We start from the raw sequence: 20,656 nt of genomic DNA, 5'->3' as shown, positions 1-20,656 counted from the left end.
CCTAGGTCTGAAATAGCTAGGAAGGTGCAGTTCAAAGTTGAGATGCCACAGGAACGGAAGAGAGGGGGTGCTGCCAGGACCGAGATGCAAACCCAGAGCCCCAGGTGTGCACTCTTGCATGAAATCACTCTGTTTCTAGCCAGTCTTATCAGTGAGTAGCCCATTCAAAACAAAATTTAAAAATGAAAATTCCTGAACGTTTCCACTGTGCAGGCTCAGCGTTCCAGGGGCCTGTACTCAAGTCTCAGCCTACCCTGCAGAGCTCTACTTCCTGAAAATATTTTCCTTGCCAGGTGCAAGGTCCCTCTCCACGCAGCTCTGCTCCCATGTCTGAGATGGGTGCTCCCTGGATGGGGGAATGCTGGAAACCCAGAGGACTCTAAAACTTCAAGGGAGTAGCCTGCAATGGAACCCATCAACTGAAAGGAACAGCCTTGCAAAGTGCAGAGAGGGGAAGAGTCTTCAGCTGACAGCTACGAAGAAGCTTTAGGGGAGGAAGTCTAGGACTTGGATAGAAAAGGAGGATGAAGCTGGGAGCCTCAGGTTAGGAGATTTGACAATACAGCTTGGCAGGGAGATATGAAAGAAAATGTAATGGAGCAGGAGATTCCCAGAAGACCTGGGATAAAGGGATACACACACACCCATATCCAGCACACCACCCTAACCCGGGAGGCTGTAGTAAGAAGAACATAGGAAAGGCCATACGGGGTCAGACAAATGGTCCATCTAACCCAGTATCGTGTCTACCAACTGTGGCCAATGGCAGGTGCTACAGAGGGAATGAACAGAACAGGGCAATTATTGAGTGATCCATCCCGTCATCCACTCCCAGCTTCTGGCAATCAGAGGCTAGGGACACCCAGAGCATGGGATTGCATCCCTGCCCGTCCTGGCTAAACAGTCATTGATGGAGCTGTTCTCCATAGTGACAACCACCTCCCAGAGAAAGAATGAGTTGAACCTAAAATAATTCCACAAACGACATGCTGGTCATTATTGGCTTATAGAGCCCTACCACATATACACACAGAGCAGGGCACACCCAGATTGGAGAAATATTTCTAGTACACTCTAAGCCAAACTACTTATTAAACCCTAAACCAGCTAGAGATCGCTACCCAGCCCCACTGGAGTAATGAGATTTGCACTGCAGCTCCCTTCACTGCAGGGGGAGGGAATTGAAATGGAGAGGCAGACACATAGGTCTAGTTATGATACACGGAACCACCACTTACCTGATAGACTCCTAACCACAGGGCAGTGCATTTAGCAGGAAATCAACTAATCAATATGTCTGAATGGGGAGAAGACTAGTAAATTATTACAAGATGGCTGTTGCAGATACAATAGGTTAACAGCAAGAGAGGACTTGAGGCCACGTGACTGAGTGAGAGGAAGTTGTTATAGGTAAATTACCAGCTGCATCCACAACAGCCAATGGCAGGAGAGGGCATATATTGCTGCACTATGAAACTGACACATTCTGCAAGGAATGGTCGCTCACCTTGATGTAAGTGTCGAGGGCCGGGTGGACACGGTTCACCGCCAGCTGGATGGAGAAGGGTGTGGTGAATGGGAAGGTTGCCATGACCACATGGCTGGGAGCCGGGAAGGAAAAGATCTTGAAGCCAAACTTCTGGAAGAGTCGGATCAGCTCCTCTGATGGCTGCTCCTCCCCCTCGCTCAGGATGCAGCCCACAATGTAGCGGCATTTCTCAGGTGGCACCTAAAGAAATGAACAAATGAAGGCTGAGAAGGGTCCAGGCTATGATTTTAATAAGGGTCCACACCCACCTGCCAGGGACAGATTGGTGCCCTGGAAACCCCACAGCCTGTTAATTCACCAGATACTGGAGTCACCCCCACAGAACAGGAATAACACACCTAGAGGAAATTAGGGGGCAGCTGCCTGGGACGTTCCAAAACCCTACACATTAGCAAGCTGCACCCTTAAGAGCAGGGTGAGGACAAAGATGGTCAGCTAATCTAACTGCTGATGAATTTGACCCACAAACAATAATCTATTCATCATACAAGGAAGAGACAAACATAGACAAATAGTAGGGAGTGTGCATTAGTTTTAAGCAAAATTTATGTAAAACAGATGTAAATGAATTGGAAATACAGTCCTCAATTGGGTAAAGGTGGGACACACTGAGAACATGTCCCTGTGGAGCTGAGCCAATTAGAAGGTACAGTTTATTTCTTTTTTGTATCTTCTCAAGGAAGCTGATAACCTGTGAGTCAGCTTCCCCCCACCGCACACTTCACAAACACAGCCAAACGAATGCCCGCTACCTTGTGCCAGGGGAGCAGGATCCTCATTTCACAGATGGGGAAAACAAGGCCAAGATGGGGAGTGACTGACCCCCAGCCACCAAGAGAGTGTCAGAGCCAGAATCAGAACTCAGGAGAGCCCAGGTACTGGTCCTATGTCAGACCCATGTTACTCTCTCCGAATATGCAATGGGATTTCAGGGCTGGTCTACACTAGGTGGGGAAAATCGATCTAAGATACGCAACTTCAGCTACGTGAATAGCGTAGCTGAAGTCAAAGTATCTTAGACTGAGTTACCTACTGTCCTCACAGCGCGGGACGTCCGCGGCTCCCGTCGCCTTCGCTACCACCGTTTGCGTTGGTGGAGTTCCGGAGTCAACAGGAGCTCGTTCGGGGATCGATATGTTGAGTCTAAATGAGACGCGATATATCGATCCCCGAGAAATCGATTACTACCAGCCGATACGGCCGGTAGTGAAGACGTACCCTCAGTTCTACCTCTCGTCGAAAGCAGAGGACTCAGAATTAAGAGGTCTGGATTCTATTCCCAGTAATACCAATGATGTCTCAGCAAGTCGGTTAGCTGTTCAGTGCCTCAGTTTCCCCCTTTTACTGCCCTCCCTTCTTGTGAGCCTTAATGTCTGCAGAGTGCTTTGAGATCTTCAGATGGAAAGCAACAGAGATGAGCGGAGTGTGAATGTTATAGTCTCTTCTCAACCCTCTGCAGTTGCAGGCAAGAGCCAGACAAACTCAGCTAGGACAATATTAAACAGGGCCCAATAAGCGAATGCTGCTTATCTAACAATGCTGGCTACTCATGCTGATGTCAACAAGTGAGCGGCAGCCAGTGGCGGCTCCAGGCACCAGCACTCCAAGCGCGTGCCTGAGGCGGCAAGCCAAGGGGGGCCGCCTACCGGTCCCTGCGAGGGCAGCAATCAGGCAGCCTTTGGTGGCTTGCCTGCGGGAGGTCCACCGGTCCCACGAATTTGGTGCCAATTCGGCAGTGGGTATGCCAAAGCCACAGGACCGGTGGACCTCCCACAGGCATGCCGCTGAAGGCAGCCTGCCTGCTGTGCTTGGGGCAGCAAAAAAGCCAGAGCTGCCCCTGGTGGCAGCAGCAGGCTGCCCTCTCCTACCCTGCTAGCTGAGGACCACATGGTGCATGCTGGCTTTTTAGGAATCTGCTGGCAGAATATTAGACAAACCCCAGAACCAGCGCAGCCATCTGGGCTACATACAGTGCCTTATCTGGCCTACTTTATTTTACCCAGTGGTTGGCATATTAAATCGGCCTGGGAGATGTGGGGAAAGGTATTTTCAGTACTTCCTAAACAGGCAAATCCAGACACAAAGGGCAGGACATGTTACTCGCCCGGGGAATGTTGGTTGGAGAATGGGTTTAAGTGGCCAAATAATGTCATTTGCACAAATTGGGCATCTGGTAGAAGGGCCTAGTGAGCAGAGCTTATACTGATTCAGTCTCTACCTGGACCCAAATCAGTTCACCATAAGTGGACACTACTCCCAATGCAGTCAATTGGGCGTTCGCCTTCTTATGGCGGAGATGGATGGATGGAAGGGGTGGGTTCGTTGCTTTGCTTGCCCCCCAACTGCCAGACGGGCCTACATGGAAAGTCACACAAGAGTGTGCACCTTTCCTGACCGGCTCTCACCTCAGACACAGACCACACACTATGCAGGGTCCAAACTCACCCTTTTCTTGGGGCTCAGCTTTATTGACAAAGAAATTAACCATACCACAGAAATGATCAGCTCAAACCCTCTCCCCAACCCTAGCCTTAGATGTTCATAGGGTTCCTCACTCAGCACTGCTCAGCCCACATCCTGGATCCTCCCTCTCTTTCTCTCTAGCCAGTCCCACTTCCCTACTCCTATTCCAGAGGTCTATAGGCACAGGCAGAAGCCACTTCATCCTTTCCCAGCAGGATCAACAGCTACTAACAGGATGGCATATTTCAGATACACTTTCAGCCTGATACATAATGTCATGTGCATCAATTTTACAATCAACAGATGTCTGATGGATAAATGAACTTAGCCCACAGCCTTCCTGCCCCCACGTACTCTAGGCTGCAGCTAGCTGAATTTTCCCTCCAGACGCTAACACAGACCACACACCACAACCCCACAGCACTCTGCAGGGCTCTAAGAAACAGTGCTCCAATGTGACTAAGCAAGAGCAGAACCACTCAATCGATGTATGGACGAGAGAGAGAAAAAGGCCATGAAAAGAACATCCGTTAGGCTTCCAAGTCAAGCACTCAGAAAGAAACAAATACCAGAATTAGAGTTACCATAAGTACTATTACCCCTCAGTTAACAGATGAGAAAACGGAGGCATGGAGCAGCTGTGGTTTGTCCAGGGCCACAGGGTGAATCAGTGGTTAAGCTGCGAACACAACGGCAGCCTTCTGCCACAAGCCCAGGCTGCCCCTTCTCAAGGAAGGCTTCCCCACCGCTGGCCATCGATGAACATCCAGATCCGCATGTGGAAAAACAACGAGCGGTTAAGGTATTCACTATGGAGTCGCGCTCAAAGGAACCAAACAAAACAAATCGTTTACTTCTACTTTCTGTACTTCTCTGGCCCCTCATCACCATATCTAAGTACCTTCCAACCTGGATCGTATTTACTCTCCCCACCCTGCTGGGAGGAGGGCATTGAGGTACAGAGAGGATCTGTGACTTGCACGCAGGAAGGTTGGTGGACCATGGACTCAAGTCTCGTGCTGTAACCACTGCACCAACTTTCCTCTCTTCTGGGATCTTCCTACCACCCCCATAGAACTGCTCAGCAAACCTAGGTCACAACACTCCTGCTAGGAAAGCCAGACTAGCCTAATCCTCCTCAGCCATGAGAACCGTGGCCATCGACAGAGGGTTTAATGCAGGGCATGGGGGGCGGGGGGTGTCAGAGTTGCAAAGGACTCCTAATACAATAATAACCTAGCCTGCCAAAGCGCTAGTTCTCCACTAGATAAAGCAGGATCCCTGTAAAAGGCTGCAACCTGAGCCACACAGCTGCATCTTCAAAACAGGAACAGCCAACAGGGTTATCAGTCCCTCTCTGGACCCAGGGGAGATTGCGCTAGACCCACGCATGCTTGTGGGCACCCAGAGGACAGCCATCAAACTCCCTGGGCCCCATCTGAGAGACCCAAAAGCTTGTCTGTCTCACTCCATCATCTGAACGCTTCCCAGCTAGCAGGCAGGCTCAGCTGAGCAGAGACCTGCTTGGAGCAAACTCCAGAAGAGGAAACCAGAGTGCTGGCTACTGAATGAGAGGGTCAATAGGGACCACCAGGCCAGTTGGGACACTGTGCCCTTCCCCGGTTGTTTTGCAACCTACATGAAGCGAGCTGTAGGTCTCAGTCCAGTCCCTCATATGGAGGCGTCCGCATTGCACAACAGCAACATCATAGCTAGCTAGCGGAGCTGGGTAGCAGAGGGGTGCCATCACCATAGTATCTCTACTTCCTCTCTCTTGCTTCCTTTCCAACCTATAGAAGAAATCACTTGACTGACCTGTACTCATGTGTGTGCGCGTGCAGAACTCACTGAGGGGTAGCTCGGCCTCAGCAATGGGCTGTGCATTGAGTGTGATGATGCACCGGCCCGTTCTCATCTCGTGCACAGGTTAGTCTCACAGCAGAGGGCCAGTCCCCAGCAGATTTCCACCTCCCATGCTCATGAGCCTCATCAGTTGGTCAGCAGGACCGTTGTTTTGGCGGAACGCGGCTGTCCTGGGAAGTCACGGTCATGGAGGTAAGGGTAATCACTGAGGTAGCCTGGGTCACTCCCATAGATGGTTTGAACTGGACCTGAAATCAATGGAGGCCAGGCACAGTGGCCAGGTGTTTGCAGCAACATGTAGGGCTAAGTAGCCAGGCTGCTGTGATTTGCACCACCTGGAGCTTTTTCAGGGGGTGTGGCTTCATTCCTAGCCACAAAGAGTTGCACTCATTAGGTTTGGAAGTCACAAATGCACAGATCACATGGTCAGGCCTGAATCCAATAGGAAGGGCTGAGTCTCCTGGCTCGTCACATATGAAAGAGGGCATTCTTTGCTGCCATAATTATTTGATCATCCTATAGCACTAAGGAGTACAAAAGGACCCCAAGGCTGTGACCTACCTAACAAGCTGAGAGCAAATGCCCTTGAGACATTCTTCAGGAGGGTAATTCTCAAAGCATTTCCCTCTTCATACCAGCATCTCTTCAGTCTCTCCTGGGTACATGTACAGCCAGCTTCCGCTTCAACCAGGGGCTGATTTCTGGTAGGGCCTGAGAACACTGCAGGACGGCACTGTTTGTGTTGGACACCAAGGAAATGCAGAACTGAACATAGGTACCAACTTTTCCTGGCACTGGTGGGTGCTCGCGCCCCCCTGGCCCCACTTCAACTCCATCCATGCCCTGCCCCTGCCCCACCCACATTCCAACCCCTTTCCCAAAGTCCCCGCCCCAACTCCGCCCCCTCCCTGCTCCTATTGGACTTCTTTCCCAAATCCCCGCCTTGGCCCCACCTCTTCCCTGAGTGCGCAGCATTCCCCCTCCTCTCCTCTCCCCTCCCTCCCAACGCTAGCTGTCATGAAACAGCTGTTTAGCAGTGGGAAGCACTGGGAGCTAGTGGGAGAAGCGACGCGCTCAGGGGAGGAGGTGGAGGTGGAGCAGAGGCGAGTTGGGGTGTGGGGGGGGAGCTGCTGGTGGGTGCAGAGCACCCTGCGTTCAGCAGCAGTGGAACTGTCCACCGCAAGGGATATGGTGCTTTGCTCAGGTGACGGGGCTTTCTTGGGGGTTCGTCCAACACTGTGGAACAACCTCATTCCTCCAGGAACGAAGACCCTCCACCATGCTCCACCTCACGGCAGGGCGCGCTTCTCCTCCAAACACTTCCAGCAGCATCCCCGTCGTACGTTACATTATTTTTAAAAAACAAACTAACCCCCCACACACAGAGTTTATCCTTGGAGAGGAGAAGAGAGAAAGAAAGAACCATGCACAACCGATGGTAGCCATGGCTCTCAATACACTTCTGGCAGACACTTAGATACAGCACTGATGAGGGCCTGTCATGGGCTCTCTCACCACACTAGCGCCTTATGCTGACCATTTCAGAAATTAGCTCTGGTCAGCAGGTGTGCCCTCCAATGGTGGTGGCTCTCCCGTGCTCATCTCCACCTGCAGACCCACTGCAGTTCCAGTCACACTGCCTCTGCCTCATGGCACAGCCCTCCAGGCATATCACAATCCGGGTTCCCCACTTCCAGGGGACTCCTCCTGCAACAGTCTAGCCGCTTCTTGCAGCAGCTTGATAGTCCATAGCCTGGACGCTTCTTCAGAGGAAGGGGGACCCAGGTCTGCCCACTACTCTGGGTCCCAGCCCAAGGACTGTGTAAACAACAGCTTCCCGCTGCCCCTTCTTTCTTTCTCCACCAGTCTGTCTCAATTCCCTGGGCCATTTCCACACAGCCTCAGCACCTTCAGCTCCTGCCTCTGGCTCCTTCACCCTCTTCCCAGGGCCTCAGGCCTGCAATGTAAGCCCTAGCAGTCCTCTTCACGGTGCTAGTCTCTGCAGCTCTCTAGGAAGCCAGTCACCTCCCTTGGGCTTCCTGCAGCAGACCATAAGCTCTGGCCTGCAACTTCCTTTTATGTGGGCCGGCTGGGTCCTGATTGGCTGGTCCAGCTGCCGCCCTAATTTGCTGCAGCCAGTGCCCTAATTGGCTGTTTCCTTGCAGCCCTTCAGGCTGGGTTTTAACCCTATCAGGGCAAGTACAGGGCAGACACCCTGACACAGGGCCAAATAAGTAACTGACTAGAACAAAACAGTCCTCTAGCCTGGCAAGGGGATCCCAGAAGTTGGAGATGAGCACTGTCTCTGAGGTCCTCAATCCTTGGCCTTTTTGCTGGAGCTGCCAACACAAGGGCCAGATGGCTGCCACCGCCATGGTCCACTCCTGACGAAGCTTGAATTCCAAAATGTATGTTGATAGAACTGAAGCTACCCAGAAGGCCAAGGAATAAAAGAATCAGTGAAGCATAGAACCGCTCCCTGTCTACAGCTATTGGAACACTGGTACCCAAAGTTCCCCCTCCCGCCCTGCTGTCCATGCTCCTCTTCATGATTCTCAGATGATGTTCAATGGGAGAAGCAGGAAGAAAGGAAATGTGAGCAGTGGTGGTGGAAAACATGGTCTGCTAGACAGAGCCTCAGTGGCAAGGAATTTTCTCAAACCATGAAGAAAGCAGAGAGACTTTTTTCCTGCTGTCAGAGAGGGAGCAAAATCATGGCACTGGAGTAGCGGTTTTCCACCTGTGGTCTGTGGGTCCCTGGAGTCCACAGACTATGGCTAAGAGGTCCATGAAAGGCTTCGTTACCAAAGAACAATGGTTTTCAAGCTGTGGTCTGTGGACCCCTGGGTGTCCGCAGACTACGTCTAAGATTTCCCCAAAGCGGTCTGCACCTCCATTCGAAATTTTTTCAGGTTCCACAAACGAGAAAAGGTTGAAAACCACTGCACTAGAGGGTTTCCAGACTGTTTCCACAAACCGCAACTGCCTCAGCACAATCCCAGAACATGACACCTCTCAGAACAAGGGGCTATCAACTTAAAGAGAATAACACCACATCTGGGATGTTCTCAGAGTCCAGAAAAAAAGCAAGTCCCCATGCAGCAGCCTCCTTCCAAGAATGCAGCCCATTCAGACAAGGGAGGCATTGACCGCAGTCAGGGCCACAACCTGTGACCCTGGCCCCTCTCCTTCCTGGATAGAGAACATCTGGGTTGAGGCTCAGTGGTGGGTGAGGGAGATGCATTGTTCTCAACTCCAATGATATCATCTTCAGGAGGAGACTGCAGTGTGTTTGCCTACTTAAGAATCTGCAGTTCTCAAGGATTGGCGAATTCCCCCAAGTCCCCTTGCCTACACCTGGAGAGCCGAGCCAGGAGGCCCCCGAAGAACAATCCACTTAATCATTTGGGGAAGTGGTTCCTAGAAGCTCTTCAGTTTGATCACCGTGTTGACAAATGGCTCTAGCACGCAGGGGAGAAACAGTCCTGAGAGAGAGACAAGGTAGGGGGAAAGACAAGACCTACACAGCAGAAAGGGAGAGGCAGACAGTGCACATGGATGGGGAAGAGGACAATGAATCAGGGAGATAAGAGTCCAGAGTTCTCACACACACCAGACAGCTCTCTCTGTCCATGTCTGAGACAGGGGCTTGTCAATCACACTACAGAGGCATACCGCTGGGGTTATCATACAACTACCTTAGGCAACCATAGGTCAACTATCTGACATTTAGCCATCAGAGATCAGACATCACAGACAACCTGCAGACCTACAACCAGCTGCTTCCAAACCCTCAGATCTCTGCCTGACCCCCACTCAGTATTTTAGCCTCCAATACAGACATACAGGGCAGCTCATGCAAGGGACATACCACTGTACACAGCCATCATAGCTGCACAATCCCTGATACTTCAGGAGCCCCTGGAAGCACAGCTCCTCATCAGCCTCTGAGGAGACAACAGAGCAGAGAACGCCAGGGGAGATAGACCGGCTCAAGGTAATGGGGGAAGAGAGCCCTTCGCTTCTAGATCACCTCATCAAATCCAGACCAAGAGGGACCAAAACTGAGACATGTTGGTCTGTGGCTCCTACGTAAAATGAGTTGGTGGATCTCAGGCTAGTTCCCAGTGATCCTTGTTGCCAGGCTTAGTAGAGGTATCAAGGACTGACTCGACCCTGGAGAAAGGTATCCCACCATGCCCCACAGGGCATGTTGGCAGAGCTGCGTAGCAACGCTTTGTACAGCTGCCACCTTTGCTCTCCCCACTCTAGGAGAGAGGACTTCAGGCTCCAGGGCTGGTAACCCAGTCCCCTTTCAGCAGCACCAAATTCACTGTGCTTAGGAAGCAGAGAGACAGCAACTGTGCCCTCTTGGTCCTGGGTTTCTCTTTTAACTACAGTTGGTGAGGAACTGAGAGCTGAGCCCCGCAAACTCATTCCACCTCAGGTTACAAATCTTGCCTGCATCAGCTCAAATCAGTGCATGATTCTATGGTGGGGGTGGCGTGAGTCAGACAGAAGGTGCAAATTACACTAGTGGGTTACAGTGCCCATCTCCAATTCCTCTTTCTACAATACAGAAACTCAGAGACCATCTGGTCAGGCGGTAATTATGGCAGCTTCACCTGCCTTGGGGACTCTGTGGGACACGCGCCTCCTTGCAAGAGGCATGAGCCAAAAGAGAAGAAGCAGCGAGGCAGGCCTGGGGCGCTCACCTCCTGCATGATGCTATCAATGGGGAGGACAGCTGGGATGCAGAGGCTGAGGGCTCAGCAGCACTGGGCCTGCTTCTCCATTAATGCAACCAACAGGGCCTCGAGAGTGCAGCCCTTGGCCTCCTCCAGTCCCAGGCTCTATTGGAAACACCCCACAGCTGTTCTGCTCCAAGGAGGAACCAGCAAACCAGCTCCACCACAAAGCTCCCCAAGTGCAGTCCAGTGATAGGAGGGTTCCCCTCTCTCCTTTAGCCGACCCCTGGACTTCCCAAAGTGATCTCAGCCTGATCCAGCTCGAAATCATGCCTCCAATTTTGTGAGCTCTCTCTCTCTCAACTGCCTGTGCTGTTCTCCCATAGCAGATCTGTACCTCGCAGGATTCCTTGCCTTTCCTTCCCCTCACTCCCACACACTCCTAGAGATGCATTTTGATGCCGCAGCGTAAGAATATTCTTTTTTATTTTTTTTTAAGGCAACTGTAAATGTACAAAGGGACTCTCGCAAGCAATGCTAGCTACTGTGCTACAGAGCAGAGATCTGGTTCAAAGTGCACACTGCTGCCACCTTGTGCCACACAAGAGACCTGCGTGTGGAGCTCTGCTATGGAAAGAACACCACATTTTCTCCAGACCATATTTTTGGAGCTAAGCAGAGAATGGAGCAACTTTTGGAAAAGAAGGATCAGTGAAAAACTGGTCAGGACTGTTATCTGATTCCTGTAATGAAGAGATTCACTACTAAACAGATTCACATGTGGACTGCAATAACCTCCTGGACACCTAGGATTTCAGAGCTGTCACTACATTACAAAGCATTTGGAACTTTATGGCACCAAAGGATACATAACTCAACAGACCCTATTTTCTCCAAATTACCTGCCACTTGAACCATATGAGACTCTGTCAGTGGTACAGGACCTATGAGACACAGCTGAGCATTCTGGATTCCTTGCAGAGTTACACATTCCAGCATTAGGGGATGGAACTCGACTCCCCACTTCACATCCAAAGCTGCTTTTTCAAAGGTCGATCTCCAACTATAGAATGCCAGGGATCTACACTACACCAGCCCACACAGTCTTGACAAGGCTGGGAAAACATACAGAGAACACTTCATCCAGGCAGATGTGACTATTGTTTCTAGAAGGATGTAAATCCCTGGAAAGAGATGAATTATTCAATCCCTTAAAGTATAACTAGGAATCACAGCTGAAATTGAGCAAAGGACAAATTAGGCCAAAATAACAGGGAACGCTTGCTAACAGTGAGATCTATACAACTGTGGAACAGTCTCCAAGGGACGGTGCAGAAGCTCCACTGCTTGAAACATTTAGAACTAGACAAAGCTGTGGAGAATAGTCTGCAGGGTCCAATCCTGGAATCATTCCTGGGGACAGTGGCTCAATTATTAAAGTGCTGATGAGTCTGAAAGATGAAAGAGACATCTCCTCACACACTGTCGCTGCAGGAATCTCTGTCACGATTTTGAGACTGTTGCTTTAAGAAGTGACTAAAGAGCATTTCAGCAGAAGCCAAGCTCCAGGAAAATGAAACATCCTTTCAATCCCTTTATTTAAGTGCTCACAATTCCTGTTTTGAGGCACATAAAACAAAGATAAATACTGAGTGAAGTAAAATTAAGCTGTAAGTAGAGAGGATTTTATTAAACAAAAAGCAAACTGCTACAAGCACAGCCTTGGCAGCTCACTGGGTTTTTTTTAATTTTTAAGTGAATTTAGCAGGCAATCTTCTGTTTACTTTGAATAATACATGCATCAAGATTGTCCTGTGGCTTGGAACTGAAATTCAGACCCTTCTCCAGCAGGTGGCAATAGGGATCTATATTTGGGATTAGCATTGTAGGTCCCAAGAGAATAGTGGGTGACCTGAAGAAGAGATCTGTGTGAGCATGAAAGCTTGAATCTCTCACCAACAGAAGTTGGCCCAATAAAAGACATTCCCTCTTCCACCTTGGCTCTACAACCGGGATTGAAAGTATTTGATTTTAACTGGTGTCAAATACTGATTTTTTTTCTGTTAAATTCCTTCTTAGTTATTCTGAAAATATCATGCAGGAGCTACTAAGTGTGTGTGTTTCAAAGAGTGTTTGGTGGTTAGTTAATGTCCACAGCAAATAATTCAACCTTTCATGAGGCTGTCACAGCAGGGTCATGGGCGTCCAGACCTAGTGGTCAGAGCCGCAGTCCACTGTCATGAGACAGAGTCAGCTGGGTCAGGATACTGGGAAGTCAGAACCCACATTGGGACCAGAGTCAGGCCAGGTCAGGATACCAGGGATCACAAGTAGGAGACAAACTAGAGATCAGAATCACAAGCCAGATGCCAGGAGTCACACCAGGTCAAGATGCCAGGAAATCAAGCAAGAGCTGGAGACAGAAACACAAGGCACAACAGTCCAGAGCAGGATGGAGCCCAGTTGTTCAAACAGCTTCCTGTTCCAATCCTGCTGCTGCCTTACATAGGGCCAGCAAGCCAATCAGCTGCTCCGGGACTCTGCCAACAGGACCTCAGGGTGGAGCCTCAAACTGGGGCTGGCCTTCAGGAGTCCCAGGTTAACAGGTGCAGGGTTGAGTGGAACCGCTCCCCATGACCCCAGGCTCAAGACAGGCACAACAGCGGTGTAAGCAGTGGTGTGATCAAATATTTATTTTTTACTTCTTCAGGTGTCAAAAACAATAAAAGTGCGCACATACACATATCTACAGGTGCCTCACATTTAAACAATTCTAGAACGACAGAAATCACTGCCCAGCAACATGAAGTACTCCCATACAGTTAACGCTTCAACTCACCAAGCCAGTCAAACAAACAAGTAACAAACTAATTCAGGCCTGCAATAAGAAATTGGTGTAGGAAGTCGGTGAGGCCAAGAATTTACCAAGATTCAAAAAGGAATTGGACATGATTATGGCCAGAAGAGCCAGAGTTATTGTTACTAAACATGAAAATTTGAGAAGGGACTAAGCCAATCTTTATTAGGGCATGTCTACACTAGAAACACAAGTCAACCTACGTTAGGTAATTACTGCGGTGGGCTGATATCCGCACTACCCCGTGTCATAAACAGATAGCTAAGGGTTAATGTCTCTTCCACCTGAAGCACCTGACCAGAGGACCAATCAGGAAACCGGATTTTTTCAACTCTGGGCCCTCGTCCAGACTAACCCGCGGCATCGGCGGGTTAAAATCGATTGCTCGGGGATCGATATATCGCGTCTAGTCTGGACGCGGTGTATCGATCCCCGAGCGCGCTTACATCGATTCCGGAACTCCATCAATCCGAACGGAGTTCCGGAATCGACACGGAGAGCCGCGGACATCGATGCCGCGCCGTCCAGACTGGTGAGTACCTCGATTTTAGAAATTCGACTTCAGCTACGTTATTCACGTAGCTGAAGTTGCGTATCTAAAATCGATTTTAATTCCTAGTCTGGACGTGGCCTGGGTGGAGGGAGTTTGTGTCTGAGTTTTTGTTTTCTGTCTGCCTGCTTTCTCTGAGCTTTGGAGAAGTACTTTCTACTTTCTAGTCTTCTGTTTCTAAGTGTAAGGACAAAGAGATCAGATAGTAAGTTCTATGGTTTTCTTTTCTTTGGTATTTGCATGAATATAAGTGCTGGAGCGCTTTGATTTGTATTCTTTTTGAATAAGGCTGTTTATTCAATATTCTTTTAAGCAATTGACCCTGTGTTGTATCATCTTAATACAGAGAGAACATTTGTATGTATTTTTCTTTCTTTTTATATAAAGCTTTCTTTTAAGACCTGTTGAAGTTTTTCTTTACTTCAGGGAAATTGAGTCTGTACTCACCAGGGAATTGGTGGGAGGAAGGAATCGGGGAGATCTGTGTGTTGGATTGCTAGCCTGATTTTGCATTCCCTCTGGGGGAATAGGAAAGTACTTTTTGTTTCCAGGATTGGGAACAGAGAGGGAGATTCACTCTGTTTGAATTCACAGAGCTTGTGTCTGTGTATCTCTCCAGGAGCACCTGGAGGGGGGAAGGGAAAAAGGATTATTTCCCTTTGTTGTGAGACTCAAGGGATTTGGGTCTTGGGGTCCCCAGGGAAGGTTTTTCAGGGGGACCAGAGTGCCCCAAAACACTCTAATTTTTTGGGTGGTGGCAGCAAATACCAGGTCCAAGCCGGTAACTAAGCTTGGAGGTTTTCATGCTAACCCCCATATTTTGGACGCTAAGGTCCAAATGTGGGATTAAGGTTATGTCATGGTTGGCAGCAGGTGGGATATAGACAGAATCCAGAAGCCAGTAGGAATATTATATTTTTCTTTTCTCTGCTAAGGGCTTTTTAGCAGAGAGAGAAACAGTTGGTTTTAAAAGGGAACCAGAGAGAATTTTTTTTTCTGCTCTCTCTGGCAGTTTGTGGCTTGCATGTTAAGCGAGAAGCCATTACCAAACTGTTGAGGGTCTTTTGTCATGCAATAGCCCTCCCATTAGGAGGCAAGTACCAGCACTTATACGCATGCAAATAAAGTGGTTTTTCTGGTTTCCTTTCATTGAACATTAGCTAGAGAGAGAAAAGGAAAAAAGCACTGTTGCTAGGCAGACTTCAGGAGGCAACAGAACCTGCAGTTCAGAAGATAAACACCGGAGGGCACCCCAACACAAGAAAACAGGAATCATGACTTCTAAGGCAAAAATTGAGGCCGAAGAGCAACTCAAAGAAGCTGAACACAGGCGAGAGATGGAGATGAAAGAAAAGGAAGAAAGCATGAAACTGGCAGCCTTCCAAAGAGAACAGGCAGCCCAAGAGGCAGCACACAAACAGGCCCATAAGATGGAAGCATCATGGGAAGGGCCATTCACGGTCCAAGAGCGCCTGGGAGCTGTAAACTACCTCATAGCATTTCCCAATTCCTCACTAAAGCCTAAAGTGTACCATGTTAATTCTCTCAAGCCTTTCTATTCCAGAGACTTACAGGTTTGTCAGTTTACAGTCCAGGGAGATGATGCTGAGTGGCCTGACGGTGTCTACTACGACGGGAAAAAAGACGGTGGCGTGGAAGAGGTGAACCTCTCAACCACCCTGGAACGTCTGCAGCGGCGACAAATCAAGGAGCTGTGCACTAGCTTCGCCCCATTGTTCTCAGCCACCCCAGGACGGACTGAACGGGCATACCACTCCATTGATACAGGTAATGCTCACCCAATCAGAACCCCACCCTACCGAGTGTCTCCTCATGCCCAAGCTGCTATAGAACGGAAGATCCAGAACATGCTACAGATGGGTATAATCCGCCCATCTACCAGTGCATGGGCATCTCCAGTGGTTCTGGTACCCAAACCAGATGGGGAAATACGCTTTTGCGTGGACTACCGTAAGCTAAATGCGGTAACTCGTCCGGACAACTATCCAATGCCACGCACCGATGAGCTATTGGAAAAGTTGGGACGTGCCCAGTTCATCTCTACAATAGACTTAACCAAGGGGTACTGGCAAGTACCGCTAAATAAACCTGCCAAGGAGAGGTCAGCATTCGTCACCCATGCGGGGGTGTATGAATTCAATGTCCTTCCTTTCGGCCTTCGAAATGCACCCGCCACCTTCCAGAGGCTGGTAGATGGTCTACTAGCTGGACTGGGAGAATTTGCAGTTGCCTACCTCGATGATGTGGCCATTTTTTCAGACTCCTGGCCCGAACACCTACTACACCTGGAAAAGGTCTTTAAGCGCATCAGGCAGGCAGGACTAACTGTTAAGGCCAAAAAGTGTCAAATAGGCCAAAACAGAGTGACTTACCTGGGGCACCAGGTGGGTCGAGGAACCATAAACCCCCTACAGGCCAAGGTGAATGCTATCCAAAAGTGGCCTGTCCCACGGTCCAAGAAGCAGGTCCAATCCTTCTTAGGCTTGGCCGGATACTACAGGCGATTTGTACCACACTACAGCCAAATCGCTGCCCCACTGACCGACCTGACCAAAAAGACCCAGCCAAATGCAGTTAAGTGGACTGATGAGTGTCAAAAGGCCTTTACCCAACTTAAGGCAACGCTCATGTCTGACCCTGTGCTCAGGGCCCCGGACTTTGACAAGCCATTCCTAGTAACCACGGATGCATCTGAGCGTGGTATAGGCGCAGTGCTCATGCAGGAAGCAACAGATCACAACTTCCATCCTGTCGTGTTTCTCAGCAAAAAACTGTCTGAGAGGGAAAGTCACTGGTCAGTCAGTGAAAAGGAATGCTATGCCATTGTGTACGCCCTGGAAAAGCTACGCCCATATGTTTGGGGACGGCGGTACCAACTACAAACTGACCATGCTGCACTAAAGTGGCTTCATACTGCCAAGGGGAACAACAAAAAACTTCTTCATTGGAGTTTAGCTCTCCAAGATTTTGATTTTGAAATTCAGCACATCACAGGAGCTTCTAACAAAGTAGCTGATGCACTCTCCCGTAAGAGTTTCCCAGATTTCAGTAGTTAAAAAGTGTTCTTAAAATGTAGAAGTCTGTTAGTTATATACTTAGGGGTATATGTAAAGGTGCATGTGTTGTATTAATCTGTTTATTTTAAAGTTCTAGAAGGAAATCGCCGCCAGTGAGCTTCCCCACTGTCTGCAATTTGGGGGGCGTGTCATAAACAGATAGCTAAGGGTTAATGTCTCTTCCACCTGAAGCACCTGACCAGAGGACCAATCAGGAAACCGGATTTTTTCAACTCTGGGTGGAGGGAGTTTGTGTCTGAGTCTTTGTTTTCTGTCTGCCTGCTTTCTCTGAGCTTTGGAGAAGTACTTTCTACTTTCTAGTCTTCTGTTTCTAAGTGTAAGGACAAAGAGATCAGATAGTAAGTTCTATGGTTTTCTTTTCTTTGGTATTTGCATGAATATAAGTGCTGGAGCGCTTTGATTTGTATTCTTTTTGAATAAGGCTGTTTATTCAATATTCTTTTAAGCAATTGACCCTGTGTTGTATCATCTTAATACAGAGAGAACATTTGTATGTATTTTTCTTTCTTTTTATATAAAGCTTTCTTTTAAGACCTGTTGAAGTTTTTCTTTACTTCAGGGAAATTGAGTCTGTACTCACCAGGGAATTGGTGGGAGGAAGGAATCGGGGAGATCTGTGTGTTGGATTGCTAGCCTGATTTTGCATTCCCTCTGGGGGAATAGGAAAGTACTTTTTGTTTCCAGGATTGGGAACAGAGAGGGAGATTCACTCTGTTTGAATTCACAGAGCTTGTGTCTGTGTATCTCTCCAGGAGCACCTGGAGGGGGGAAGGGAAAAAGGATTATTTCCCTTTGTTGTGAGACTCAAGGGATTTGGGTCTTGGGGTCCCCAGGGAAGGTTTTTCAGGGGGACCAGAGTGCCCCAAAACACTCTAATTTTTTGGGTGGTGGCAGCAAATACCAGGTCCAAGCCGGTAACTAAGCTTGGAGGTTTTCATGCTAACCCCCATATTTTGGACGCTAAGGTCCAAATGTGGGATTAAGGTTATGATACCCCGCTTCTGTCAATGGTGCACGTCCTTACTAAGACTTAAGAGGGGCAGTGTGGGGAGCTGAGAGCACAGAGGTAGCTGGGCTCCTGGCAGGGAGCCGAGTGCAGAGCCGAGAGAGCCCAGCTCAAGAGTTGGGAGCCTGGGCAGCAGCTGGGCTTGGAGTGGGACCCAGGGGGCAGCCAGGCTCTGAGCAGGGTGGCTGCAGGCCAGCTGGGAGCGGAAAGCCCAGGGGCAGCCGGGCTTTGGCTGGAGCCCCTCACCTACCCTAGTGACAGCCCAGCTTTCTTGTCAATTTCATGGTTCCATGCTGGAGCTGTGAAATTGACAAGAATGACAGTCAACAGCCCATGCAAGCAATGCAGTGTCTACACTGCATCACCCTAACTACACTGACATAGGCCCTATGGAGGTGGAGTTATTATGTTGGTGTAGTAGGACACTTAAATAAGCGGGAGCAAGGCTGTAGTGCGCACACTGACAACTAGGGTTACGTAAGCTGCCTTACATCAACCTAACCCTGTAGTGTAGACCAGGCCTTAGAGACCAGGATGAGACTAATGTGAGGGCACATTATCCCCATCTGCTACTGCAGGGTTCTTACACCTTCCTCTGCGACACCTGGTGGTGGCTCCTGTCAGAAACGGGACAGCAGGCTAGAAGGACCCTGGGTCTGATCCAGCCTAGGATTCCTATGTCTCCATGTTCATTCTGAGCCTAAATAACAAACCAATATTGACACAGATCCAGAATGGCCATTCCCTCCCCTTCTCAAACCTTGCATGTCTGCACAAAATTCAAGTCACTGAACCAAGAAAACAAGTTGCAGATGTGTGGGAGGCAAGTCTTGTGTGAGTGCATGAAAATCAGACTTTGGGCATTGGGGCCATTACTGCAGTGTCTACATCTGTCCTACACACTCGGACAGTGCTCAGAGAATCATCTCATCCACCAGTCAGGAGCCTGGGAAGGATCGGTCTCTGCTAGACATTCACTGGAGCTTTATCCAGACCACTCTGAAACAAATCAAGCAACGGGGCTTCTCTCCTCTCCCTTGGGGAGAGGATTCCACATCCTAACAGATCCCCCACCCTAGCAGGATGTTTTTCCGACTGTTCACTTTTTAGTTAATATTCTCCCATTCCTTTTAGTTACACCTTTTGGGACACCCCAAGCAACACCCCAGCCTCTTTCTGGGTGTAGACACCTCCTAATTTATGGACTGTCCAGACACCTCCTAAGCCCTGTGCGCACGAGGTAACTGACGCTTTGTTGCTGCCAATGGCTGGGACCAACAGCTGGTGCTTAACACGCCTGCACCCAACACGATTGCCTCCCGGGGGTTGGGGATCTAAACAGCTTAGAACAGAGAGTGCCACGTAGAGAATGTAAAAGCAGCAAAGAGTCTCGTGGCATCTTATAGACTAACAGACGTTTTGGAGCATGAGCTTTCGTGGGTGATGCATTCAACGAAGTGGGTATTCAGCCACGAAAGCTCATGCTCCAAAAAGTCTGTTAGTCTATAAGATGACACAAGACTCTTTGCTGCTTTTACAGATCCAAATTAACACAGCTACCCCTCTGATACGTAGAGCATGCTAGGTCCCACTGTCCTCCCTGCCCCCAGTCGCCCAGAGGAAGTGCATCCTCTGTCCACAGAGCCCCAGGCAGGCAGCCAGCCAGCTATTTCCACTGTCTCATGACAAAGACATCTATTTCTGGCCACTGGCCACCATCAGGAACACTGGGCCAGACCTGAACAGGAGCAGCCTCTGCTACCAAGCAGAGAGGGTCCCTTCTGGGGAGGAGGCTCTGAATCACCCCAGAGGCAGGGAGGAGGGATGAGTGGGAACACAGGAAGGGGGCAGCAGGGTGGGGAAAGATCCCTTCTTTTCTGCAGTCCCGATTTGGAAAATAATATTTCTGGATGTTCCCTGGGGCCCTGGCGAGAGGCAGCACCCCCAAAGGGGACAGCTGGTGCATTGGGGGCCTGTTGGTCTGGAACTACAGACACATCAGAGATGGGTGGTGTCCCTGGAGCACATTTTCAGGCAAGGCCTCTCTCATCCTGCAATGCAAAGTCTGCCTCAGCAGTTAGCAACTGGGCATGTTCAGGGGACAAGGACCTGATCTGCACATAACAGGGCAACCTTTCCCTGGGCTGAAATGGGCACTTGGAATGGGAATTGGGTAGGTAGGTGTCATGAGGTGCCCAAGGCTGTTCCTCAGCCCTCCGTGTAAAGCAGAATAACTGGATCCACTGGCCCTGATCCACTTCCCCACTTTCAGCCTGTCCCCCAGAGCTGTGCCACGTGACCCACAAGAGGTGTTCGTCCCCTTACACTGGTTCATCGCCACACATCAGCACCACATTGGCTCCATGGGCCCTGGGGAGCCTTGGCACCAGGAAGGGAGTGGGACAGATGTGACACGTAAGGCACACACACACATGCCAGCTGAGAGCACGGCCTGTCATGTGCTCTCGACCTCCAGGAAGGGAGCCAGTGAAACGCACTGTTTTATCAGCTGATATTGGCAGCTTTTTCCCCACCAGACCGTTTGATCACTAAACTCTGCCCAATGTACCAGGTACGTACGG

At 49.6% G+C, this 20,656-nt stretch overlaps 1 protein-coding gene across 1 annotated transcript in view; it reads right to left on the bottom strand.

The window, feature by feature from the left end:
• The window catches only part of TEX264 (testis expressed 264, ER-phagy receptor), a 140,729-nt gene that overhangs the window by 111,525 nt on the left and 8,548 nt on the right, over nucleotides 1-20,656 (bottom strand). The window contains exon 3 of the mRNA XM_050957886.1: nucleotides 1,508-1,729. Within this exon, the coding sequence (XP_050813843.1) occupies nucleotides 1,508-1,729 (222 nt within the window). The remainder of the gene's footprint in view (nucleotides 1-1,507; nucleotides 1,730-20,656) is intronic.

The sequence above is a fragment of the Gopherus flavomarginatus genome, chromosome 6 (genome assembly GCF_025201925.1).
Source record: "Gopherus flavomarginatus isolate rGopFla2 chromosome 6, rGopFla2.mat.asm, whole genome shotgun sequence".
Taxonomy (NCBI): Eukaryota; Metazoa; Chordata; order Testudines; family Testudinidae; genus Gopherus; species Gopherus flavomarginatus.
Note: the sequence above shows the minus strand (reverse complement) of the source record. Positions and strands in the feature narration are given on the sequence as shown.